This window comes from Mus pahari, chromosome 10 (assembly GCF_900095145.1).
Source record: "Mus pahari chromosome 10, PAHARI_EIJ_v1.1, whole genome shotgun sequence".
Classification (NCBI taxonomy): Eukaryota; Metazoa; Chordata; class Mammalia; order Rodentia; family Muridae; genus Mus; species Mus pahari.
The window spans coordinates 23,923,349-23,935,656 of NC_034599.1; the positions used below are offsets into that span (position 1 = coordinate 23,923,349).

General features: G+C 40.3%; 1 protein-coding gene across 3 annotated transcripts in view; it reads left to right on the forward strand.

The window, feature by feature from the left end:
- Nucleotides 1–8,488, forward strand: part of Opcml (opioid binding protein/cell adhesion molecule like) — a 1,129,626-nt gene extending 1,121,138 nt beyond the window's left edge. For all 3 annotated transcript variants that reach the window (XM_029542772.1, XM_021206945.2, XM_021206946.2), the window contains one exon: nt 4,392–8,488. In XM_029542772.1, the coding sequence (XP_029398632.1) occupies nt 4,392–4,492 (101 nt within the window). In that variant the 3' untranslated portion in view covers nt 4,493–8,488. The remainder of the gene's footprint in view (nt 1–4,391) is intronic.
- Nucleotides 8,489–12,308: the final 3,820 nt, after the last annotated feature.

A 12,308-nucleotide genomic window follows, 5' to 3' on the forward strand; every position in this document is an offset into this window, starting at 1 on the left:
TCTTCTTCTTCTTCTTCTTCTTCTTCTTCTTCTTCTTCTTCTTCTTCTTCTTCTTCTTCTTCTTCTTCTTCTTCTTCTTCTTCTTCTTCTTCCTTCTTCCAAACCATATAGTCTTGGTTTTAGATGAAAACTCATTTCCAGGCTATTTCCACTAATAATCAGTCTAACATAGAAAAAAATCTTAACATCAGTTCAATTGTTTATCACATTTGTTAATGCTAAAACTGGTGTTAGTTGCCTGTGTCTGGAGAAGCCAGAATTTAAGCGAAGGTTTAGGACTCTGGAGATGCCTGTGCAGCCATGACCAAACTCAGAGTGAGGGAATTTATCCAGCTCCCTGAAGCATAGATTCACTCAACAGATTCACTGAACTATGTGTATATGCAAAAGCCAACTCAATCTTAAAGTATTAAGGTTTGCCTAAACACATCCCAGGTGTATACATTCCATGTTGATTAAACAATATCAATCCCTTTGTTTCCATATTATGCCACAAGGAAACAGTTACTTAAATCAGCAAACTGACTGTGACATATAGGAGCCTAGAAGGAGTTACCCAATTCTGGCATTTATTTTTTTAAATATTATATTCTTAGTCAAGCAGTGTTGCTGTAAGAACCGAATTTAAGAAGCAGCTCATTGCAGATGCTTTTCGGTTCACAGCCCTCCAACATAGAGGTACATGGATGTGAGCCACTGCCTGCCTGCTCTGCAACAAAACCTCAGAGCCATCCTGTAGAGCACCATTCTTCCTATTTGGACCAGCAGCCAAATCTCAGATGTGTCCAGGATTTGTATGAGAAAAGAAAAAAAATGTTGGTTTTAATCTGTATCATGGTGGATTAGATTAATTATTGGGCTGCAATACCCACTTTTCATTGACTGATTAACCAAAGGCGCTTTCGTTGTAAATTATGATATCACATGATACACCAAGCAGGTGCTTGTCTTGCTTGTTAAATAGAGAAGCAGCTCCCTGGAGCTGAATTGAAATTGGGGCCAAAAATGGAGGAAAGTGGTAAGGTCTAGGCATGTTACTAATCCTCTCGCTGTCTTAGCAGGGGACAGTCATACAAGGGTATCAAAAGCCACAGGACAGTGCTTGTAGTCCCTACTGAAGGCTCTCTGGCTGCTTCTCAGCTGTCCCTCCTAGCACCAGAGGAAGGGTCTCCATAGACTCAAAAATCAGAAATGGAGCCTTACAGCCTACCACACATTACCTCTTTTCTATTTGCAGATGGGAGACCCAAAGCTCAAAAAAAAAAAAAAAAAAAAAAAAAGCAGCACTCTGCTAGTGAGCTCTGAGGCATATAATCTAGTTCCTAGTCAGTTACTCCCTTCTTCCTATGGTGCTGAGATACCTGGACACATAAAGAGTCTTTTTCATCAGAGAGTAAGAAGGGCTGTCAGAAGCAAGGCACAGACTTTGTGGACAGTAACTGGGTCTATTTCAGCTCCAGGTGTACAGATTGTATGACCCTAGGCAAGATGTGTAACTGTTCCGTTCCTTACTTCATCAGTTTATGAATTGGAAATGACAATATACTTTAGGGTTTGTTTTAATAGTAAAAGAATTTAAATATGCTTAACCTGTTGGCTCATGCTTGAGCCATATAGAACATGATACATTTATACCATTTTTATTATCTTCAGCATGTAAAGCAACCAGTGGATTTACTAAGGTATCCTCATGGTTTCTACTCTGGAATATTCAAAAGAGGGGGGGAAACCCTAAAACCATGGTTTTAGCCCTCTATCCAGTGATTCCAAAGCATCTCACTCACATCACTGGAAACATATTTTTTCTTTAGGGTTGCAGGGTTGCACATCCTTTTGTCTCCATCTCTTCCTCTTTTAAGGTTTGCTTCAACTAGATCCACCTCATCATGACAGACATTCCCCAAAAGGCTTACACACCTGCTGCCTTCCACACTAACCACCCCTTTCTTGAGAGTGGAACATGGGGTTCAGTTGTTTTCCAAGTTAAAATCAACACAGTAAATGAGCTAAGCACAAGTATACATATGTTTGTATATATGAACATGTATGATTAGTCTTATATATAATATATGTTTGATTTTATATATATATGCATATATATAATCAAATATACTTTTAAACAAAAGTATATGTGCATGTGACTATTCTTCAGTGTCGATAAATTCTGTATTTGTAGATTCAACTGAATGCACATTGAAAATTGTATGTTCACACTGAACTGCTGCTTAGTAGTAGAGTAGTTGCCTAGCATATGCAAAGGCCAAACCTCAGGACAAGAAAAAGAGAATGAGGAAGAAGATGAAGAACATGAAAGAAGAATAGGAAGAAGGAGAGGAGGAAGATGACAACAATGAAGAAAATGAGAAGCAATGAAGAAAATATCTATATTGAATAAATACACCTCTTTCTTGCTGTTATTCTGTAAGCGGTGTATCAGCTATTTACATAGAATTACATTTCACAAATAATCTAGTACTAATTTAAAGTATACGGGAGAATGTTTAATTCTTGAGCATCTGCAGATTTTGGTATATATAGTGATTTCTGGGACAGGATCCTAAAGGTGCTGAGGTCTAGCTGTGTGTTATAGTGACACCAGCTTAGGGAGAAACATGTAAGGAAACATGGGAGCCTTACAAATCTGAATTGTTTCATTTATTATAAACCTATTTATTTGTAGCAGGTGAATCACAGGTTTGTGGTCATCTCAGACTATATTGAAAGATTCTGCCCATTCCTGTCACATCCAGAACACAATATGAGAATTACACTGATTTTCAACTTAAACATTTTCAAATGTATTACATTTTATAGACAAATACTATAAATGAGGACATGTGTTGACATTGCTAGACACCCCAGAATCAGGTTAATTTTATAATATTTTTGGTCCCCATAGGTTATATAGCACTATGATAATCTGGCTACTGCTGATGTATTTGAATATTCCATAGTAAACATACAGAAGAGAACTAGCCAAATTTCAAGCTATCATCAAATAAATATCATATTTTAGTCTATAAAAATATTGCATACATTGCAAGTTAAGGGGAAATTTACATGTTTTAAAATTCTTGAGAAAGGAAGAGCTACATTCACATTGCTAAATTAATCTTAGACATTCATAAGAACAGATCTGAACTTACCCCTGCGTAGGCAAGGCTATGACATAGATTGATAGACAAGTCAATGACTTGGTTCTGGTCCAAGAAGATCCTTGGCTTTTTAAAAAGCTCTCCTGACAGGTCATTTTGCTTCCCAAAAGAGGCAATGAAGAGCCCATTGAGTTGTTGGTGGAGGAGATGTGCTGAGAGCTGTACTGTCTGTCTGTTTATCCTTGCCTTTTGTCTCTGATCCATTGGAGGCACCTCTGTGGCTTTCAGTCCTTTGATGATGTACAATGTTGCATTTCCTGGGGTACATTTGCTTGTGAGCTGTTGAGGAGAGTCTTTCTTATAACTCCAAGTGTTTGCAAATGGAGCTCATGGAAGAGCTCAAGAGACAGGGTTCAACTCATTCCCGGGTACCTTTGAACTTAGGCAAGTGGCCATAAGCACAGGTAATAGTTTCTCTTTCTGAAACATGGTGAAAGAGCCTGATTCAGGACTCCGGGGTTTTATTTGCCTGTGGAATGTATGTGATTCTGTAGGGCCAGAGGAAGGAGAAAAAAAAAAAAAAATGAAAGAAAACAGAAGAGAATTCCTTCGAGCTAAGCCACCCATAGGGTGAGAGTTTGTTCTGGGGATGCAGAGTTTTGTGGATATATCAGAGCCAGCACTGGTGGCTGAGACATACCTATTCACAGTTTTTGGTTACCATCTTTTAACAGCGCTGAGAAGGGCCTCCCAATACCCAGATTGCATAGACAGAGGAGGAAGTCACCATCTAGACTTTTATTACAAAAGATCTCTATTTATCTCTTCTGCACGCTTGCTTCTCACCCTGGGGACCCTCTGGTTCTTGCCCATGCCTGTCTAGTTCCAGATGAACACCGTCTATACTTGAATCCATTTCCATGGAAAGGGGAATTCTACAGGCACTGAGGGGGTCCATCCTGCCGAAGCTTAGTAGCTTAGTGTGGAGCCCTGTCTGTTGCCGGGATCTTGGGCTTATGTACTTATGTGACTGTCATCAACTCACTCTGTCATATTTTTGATTCTCAAGTTTTCAGAGGAGGTGGTAGTAGTCAAGGCAACCTATAAACTCCCCACTTTAGTGTTCCATCTTCCTACTGGGCATTTTCTGAATCTGTAAACTTAGAATCAGCGGGAAGGGGTGGGACTTGGGATGATTGCCATAGAGAAGCATGACTTGCATTTGCTTGTCAGGGGGTGAATATGGTGCCCTATAGAATACGTGCTAATGAACCTGTCTCTTTTTCTCCTACACAGGGCCTGGAGCAGTGATTGATGGTGTAAACTCGGCCTCTAGAGCACTGGCTTGTCTCTGGCTCTCGGGGACCTTCTTTGCCCACTTCTTCATCAAGTTTTGATAAGAAACCATAGGTCCTCTGAGTGTCGCCTGCTTCTCCATATCACAGACTTTAATCTACACTGCGGAGGGCAAACCAGTTTGGGCTGGGCTTCTTTTTGTTTATTTTTTGTTCTTTTTGACTATTGCTTTTGGGTTTGATTTCTGGGATTTTCACTTTTATTTGATTTCTTTCTTTCTTGCTTTCTTTTTTGAATGAATGGGGTTGGGGGTTGGATTGGGCAGGGTCCTACCAAGGGTAGGGTAATCACTCATTGGCACCCCTAAATGGAATCTATTTTTGCTACCTTGGCCTTCCTTTTCTCTACTTCTCATCTTACCACCATTAACACACACACACACACACACACACACACACACCCCATAAAAATAAAGATGGGCTAAAAAATGTCCCATGACAAGAACCCTGAAGGTACACCTTGGCTCACAATGCAATACACAATAAGAGTTGCATCTACACGTCTTCTTTTCTTTGTCCTTTAAGCTTGCAATAAGAAAGTTTTAAAAAGTGCATATCCTTATCCCCATGCTAATAGCACCTATCCTGTTAGGCTTCACATCTTTTCTTTCTAAGAAATTGTCTAACTGCATCCTTAAATGTGTACGCACATACATACATATGTAAAAATTTTCCATCTTCTCTGGCCATTCTCCTCTAACTGCTTTTTTTCCACTAGCTGTAAGATTTACAGAATTGAGACCATATGTATGTACCCAATACTACAAATTTAGGAGTCAAGTAAACAAATGAGGGAAGTCTATTTAGGGTAGTACTTCCCTTAAAATACTGTTGCAACTCATAAAAAAACTGATCAATAGCTGGCTAATTATATCAAGCTATCAAAGCAATCATACTATTATCCAGTTACTCAATTGATTTGTAGCTCCATCTAGTTCTACATAACCTGTCTTTCTCTCTTATAATCTATTTGCTCTGTTTAACTAATCATTCTCTTCCTCTTCCCATTACACACTATCAATTCATCCCATATTAATCTCTAATCATATTGTGTGTATGCCACTATCTCCACATCTCCACTACCATCAATAGACATTTCCACCTTCAAAATTGCCTAGCAACTTCTTATGTGAAAGCCAGTGATCTCGCAGGCTAACTAACTACCAAGAAGAACAATTTCCTGTGTCATGGATCCTTGGGAATGCAGTAACCCATCCACCCAAATTAGACCTTGTGAACAGATGGACCAAAGTAGCAATCTACAGATCAGTCAGTCATGATTTTCAGAGAGGCTTTTCCCTGAGCCACCTTCTCAGGAGGCAGGTCAGCCCTGGAAAAGCCTTGATTATGCTGCATTTCTCCTTTAACAGCTGGAAAATTAAGGTACCAACCCCGTGCTTCTCTCAGCCTTTCAAGAAAAGTACATGTCAGGAACTTGGGGAAACTTCTTTGTGGCTGGCTTTCATTAGCAGAAAGAACCTGATCCCCCTCACCCCCCCCAAAAAAAAACCCCATATATCTGTCCCTTCAATGTAAAGACAGTGGCCCATCAGCCAAAGTGTGATAACCAGAGCTCAGCATCTCCCTACTGCTCCAGTTTTGATTTGAATTGTTTGAAAATTATCCAGCAAAGGGCTGATGGAGGCCAATTACATGGCGTGTGTGTTGACAACTCTGGTATTTGTTTCAGAAAGCTCTTCTGAGCTGAGGGCACTTGAGTTACTGACTTAATTTCCAAGCACTTGATTAACACAACATGGCAAACAGAGGGGAAGTGTAAGTAATACTGTTTTCCTGGGCTGTCTCTCTCAAGGCTTTGGGGATAAATGTCCCCAAATTCCTATGTTCAAAGCAGGCCTCATGTACAAAGAAGATCTGACTCCACCTCTCAGCATTGACTCTTGGGAAAAGAAGAGCCCAGCCAACAAAGGAGCCTGCAGTTCAAACGAACATCATTAAAGGTCACAAGGGGCTTTCTGGAGGAACTGGCTTACTGAGAAGTTGAGAAGGAGCACCAGCAGTGACTTTCTTAAAGACAGGTCCTGCCTCCCTCAGGGACCCTTTGCAGGTCCACCTCTAAAAACTAAATGACTGTGGGCTCTGTTAGAGTTCACTTCCCTTAGAGTTTAACTGAACACTTGTTGCAGTATAACTGCCCACTCTGTGGCACTATGGCCGTACAAATACAATACCCACAGTAGGGACATATATACCTGTGTATACATATTCACATATATACAAATGCAGGCTTCCTTGGCATATAAAAAGCTCAGCACTGTCATAAGAGATAGAGCTGGGGTGAACAAAATTAATACTCTTCTTGCCAGCTGTAAACAGACATCTGCATTTCCTAGTGAGCTGCCAAGAATGAGACTCTGGGAGCATAAATGATGTGCCAAAAACAGTCTATTTATTCCAACTTCCAGAAGCAATCAGGAGCAGGCACAAAGTCAGAATTACAGGTCGGATATATGAATTTCAGATCTGTCACTACGCTCAGCACCTGGGATTGGGTTGGTGTCAAGCATTGTATGAGACATAAACATGGCATTTGCGTTTTCTACTAATACTACAGTTGTTGTTTTGGAGAAAAGGAAATGTGGATGCCATGGAAACTGAAAAGTGTTGGGTGATGTGCTGCTTGAAATGGACAAGCCCAAATTGCTCTTCACTACCTTGTGCAAGCAGATCATCAAAACCCCCAGTTGAGTATGGACTCAGGGTCATCCTGCATCTCTGCTGTGCCTACTTTCACTGGATGCTAGAAATTTCTGTGGTGGTTACCTACTCCACCCAAACTTCCGAAGGAAACACATGCTGCAGTCAATCCTCCTCTGTCTGGGAAAAAAAAAAAAAAGCAAAAGTCAAGTAGAAATGACTAAAGGCAACTACGTACCAGATATAAAAGTGACTTCCTCACAGCAAACGTGTCCCCGCTCTTGTTATGTGAGTGACTTTGGTAAGGATGACTTCATGCGACGGGACCTGACAGGACTGCAGCTGCTTCCTATAAACCACATACACACTTACATATGCCTTTCCAACCGTATACATGAAGAGTGGACCAATCAGGCCCTCTAGACAGATTTGTTTAGCTTGCCAAGGGTGGGTATGAGGAAGGTATAAGGTTAGGAAAAAGGAATCACATTAGTCTAAGTTGGTAAAATGTTGTAGGTTTTCTAAGTGAAAACCAAATACAGGTTATCAAGAGATTAGGTAAAAGGAAGTCAGCAAAGGTAGTTATTCTAAAACTTCTTCCCTTCCCAAACCAATGCTAATTTGTTCTTCCACCAAAGTATGCCAATGAAAGTGCTAGTGTTCTGCCTTTGGCAAAGCCTGTTTTTTGAGTAGTTTAATGTCAAGTGCCTGATATAGTCATCTGCAAGGTTAATCAAGGGTGTTTGGATTTTCTTTTTTGTTCTCACGGGTTAGGTTGGAGATGTAGTGGATTAGTTGTCAAAGCATATACAGCTCTGGTGCAGAGAGCTAGGTATGTGGCTTTTCTGCTGTGGGCTAAGTTGTGTTCAACAGATGGAAACGGACATCTATATGTCACCAAGATGGCTCATGCCTGTCCTTACACTGCTTTGGGCTGTTGTTCACAGGTTGGGAAGTTAGTTCTCAAAATACGTTCATAAGTTTGGTCTAAGATTTCTCGGACCCTCAAAACTGAGGCTGCGTTTTAACGATTTCTTTCTATATCTACCTGGTCAAGTTGTCCTCAGCAAGAAGGAATAGCAACCTACAATAGGAAGAATATCAAAAGATCAAAACCCCACCCCAACCCCACAAATGGACACTGGATCCCAGAGAGTTTATCACAGGCACTGGATAAAGAACAGTTGGAAATTTAATACAAATGATTTGATTGATGCTTCCAGGGACAAAGAACACATGCTCTTCGTAGCCTGTATGGCTATTACCAGCCCCATAAGACAGTGGGAGAGGAATAGCTTATGAATATTTGAGGGAATATCTGCCCCCAATTTGATCCTGAGTTTTTACCAGGATCAAAAAAAAAAAAAAAAATTGGTTTGACAATACCCAGAATACCCCTTTCCCCTCCAGAGCTACTCTTGTTGGAATTAGAGGAAGCAACATAATTCTTAATTTTAATTTTTGGGGGCAAAAATGTATTTTTCTCCAACAGCAAGAATATTTGGGTTTTCTTTGTTATAATCCTTATTCCTAGAAATCCTCATGTCCAATTGCGTTCCCCCTTATTATCCAAAGCTTTGGTCTCTCTTTCTTTCAAGACAAATACGTTTAAGTAGCTGCAGTAGCACCTCACAGGTGTTCAAAGAGAAGGGCAAGTCTGTACAGGGTACCGTATGATTAGAACTTCTAATGACCACACAGCAAGCAAACAAATAAAAACGCCAGGCTCATTTCCCTCATTTCTTACCCAAGAGAAGAGAAGTAAATGAAAGGAAGAAGAAATAGGTTTGCAATTACAAATGTGGCAAAAAGATAAAGCAGAACCCGTGCAATTTAGCCTTCAGGTGCCGAATACGGAGGCCAAAAGAATGTGGAGTGGACGTAATTAGATGCCATTGTCTTCACAGTTAAAGTAGTCAGCTAAACCCAATTTCCAGCACTTTGGAAGGGACTTGCTGCCCCTCCTCCCCGGAGTGGTGCCCTCTCTAGGCACATGGATGTTCCACACCACTAGGTGGAGAAGGAAAGATTGAGAGCTTCCCACAATCTTTGTGGGGCTCCATCCTAGGTTATTTGGCAGAGAATAAGAATCTCAATAATAACAATGGTAAGTAATAGCTGCCCTTGTGTTAGTGAAGAGGAACATTTTTAATCATTCAGAAATTTTCGTGACATGTAAAGTGCAATTGTGAGGAACGTGTGGGTGTACGAAACTGTATCTGTCAAGTTCAGAGTCCTCTAGATTAAAAAAAAAAACCTTATATGATTATCAATGGTGCCGTTAATAGATGTATTGGATAATGGGTGTACCCATTTTCACAATTATTCTCAAAACAAATCTATGTTCAGATGCTTTAAAATTTTATCACATGATACAAGAATATAACTTTGTCAGCCTTTAAAAGTTCTTTTTCTTTTACTTCCTTATTTTTTTTTCCTTCAAAAATCAATGAAGACTTGATTTCTGTCAATCATTGTATTGAGGGTGAATATACTACCTGAATTTTGTGCATGTTACATTGTAGTTGTAACCTTTTCTAATTCAGGATGAATACAAGATGGTTGTGATTGTGCAGTGTATCAATAAAGTTTGAAGAAATTTGTAACTTTTAGGGGACTCTTCATTAGGATGTCCCTTAGAAATCCTGCAATGGGAAAAAATGAAGCAGTTATGTGTTTTAGACTTTGGAGAGTCAGTGTGATCAGGAATATGAGTAGGGACCCACCTGTCTCCCTCACCCCTTTTCCTCTTACACACACACACCACACACACACACACACACACACACACACACACACATACAGAGAGAGAGAGAGAGAGAGAGAGAGAGAGAGAGAGAGAGAGAGGACTCTTCACTTCTATGACTATCAAATAACTTTGCTACTTACAAACAACAAAACATTCAGCTCAAGCACCAAGTTCTCAATTATTTGTTGACATTTGATGAATTAAAATCAAACATTTCCTAAAACATTGCCTAGGTTCCTCCCAGTGTCACCATCCTTTCTTACCATCCCCGCTGTTTCCTTCCACTGAAGGATGCCTCTTTTGCCATGGGTGGTATTGATGATGTGTACTTGCTCTTGAATGGTGGTGCCACTGGATTAATTATCATTCACAGCCTGACCTGATACACAGAAGTACAATAAATGGCTACTATGCCCCAGGCTTCCCAGGTTGCCATTTCTAAAACATCATTTCCTTCCCACCTAATTCCAGCTTCTCCTCCATTATGAAGGAGGATAATCCATGTTGCATTTATGAAGGGATGGATAATAAATTTAAAAAAAATCATTTGTTCTCAGCAAGCTGTCTTTCAGTGGATCCTTTCCAGTAGGTATGTTGTCTTGGACCGCATCCATCATGCACACTCTTTCCCATTGCTTCTTAGCATTCGGGTGTGTTTATTTTCTTTTGTTTTTACTTTCAGCCACTAGATCTCTCTAGGCTTCGCACAGATCAAGCTGAGGGGTGTGGGCCATGGCAACGTGGGAGCTCAGTGGAGCATGGGTAAAGAATTTCAGGTCATTTCTCAGCACAAGGTACTTTTCAGAAAAAGTCCTGAAGCTAAAATTTTGACATTGGTATCCGTATTGGTCAACCCAGTGCTTCCATGACTCAGTATCCCCTGAGGAAAAGGAACACAGTTTGATACATGAGCTATGTGTCTTTGCTTAAGTCAAAAGAGCAAGCACACACTTAGTATTCATAGCTGAGGGTTTCTACTCTCTGTGTCACGGTATCCCCATCCTGCTACTGACTGTCAGTTCTCTCCTTATTTTTTCTTCCATTTTTATACCTCTGATCCCTTCTGCACCAGGCCCTCTCCTGCTTCTTTTCACACCATAACAATGTTCCATCTGCCTGCTCTTTCCCTGGTAGAGATATTTATCAGTCTTTCAGTCCATCCAGCCACTTTGTGCCATCAAACATCAGCCTACCAATTTGTTCTTCCATCAGCTAACCACTCACCTAGACATTCACATATTATTTCCCCATTTATACAATCCTAATTCTCTCTATACAGTCATGGGCCTCCCTAATGTGACTGTGTTCTCTGTCTATTTATTTAAGCCATCTATCCATTTCTTACCTGTCAATCCATCTGCTAAGCATCCTCCAGCTAGCCTTTGGCAGAAATACCTATTTCCCAGCCCACTTCAAGGTAATGAAAATCTTAGCTGTTATCTCTCTATTCCACAAGGGAGGCTTTATCTAGTTATTTTGAAACACAGTTGCTAAATGATTGGATGCATTTTTGTTATCTTCACCCCAAATACACCCTATTAAAACCGTATACCTACAGAAGTGCTTTGGGAGACGTGTAAGGGCATACCTGTTCCTATCGAGATGTGTTACATTGCAAGGGAGAGGAGAATTAGAAGTAAAAACGCTCAGACGAGACTAAACATCTAATTGTTTTATATGTGTGGTTCATTTTCATTACTGCTATTTGTTATTTTGGACTTATTTGGGGACAGGTCTCTTTCTGTAGTATATGCAGACCTCCTTGTACTGGCAATCTTCCTTCCTCTTTTCCCTAGCACTGGGATTCCAGATGTGCACCACCATGTGCAACTTGATGCTTAACTTTCTAACACAACGATTGCAGTTGTTCAGTGAATACAGCTAATGACTGCAATAACAGACAGGGAAATCCTGACTGATGGTGGCCCCTTATTCCACACTCTTTTGCTTAAAGCTTAGAAAACTCATCACCTTCATGAATACTAAGGGTGGCATCACTGGCACCAAGCCCCTTGATCAGCTCTAGAACCAAAGCCCTGACACCACAAGGGATGCTTCCTTAGTCTCTCTGTACTCTTCAGGTCTTGAGGGTTCTCTTCTTTCTTACTCCTTATAGGCACTCCATTTATTCATTTATTCATCATGCATATACCATCTACAGAGAAATTCCCCGCAAGGAGTTCACATTTAAGATAAGAAAAGAACTGTATAAAAAGGAACAATTACAGTAAAATATTGCAAGTATTATGATAGAGAGATGAGAAAATGGTTGTAGGCTACAGAACAAATATTGGGAGATAATTAGAAGGCTCCCTTATTTTTCCCTATTGATCCCCCAGGGACAAGAAACTGGATGTAAACAGCTAAGATAGTCAGTGGACATAGCTCATAGATATTATTAATACAAAATAAGCAGGTTCCTGGAACTACGGCACATTCATTGTTCAAGAA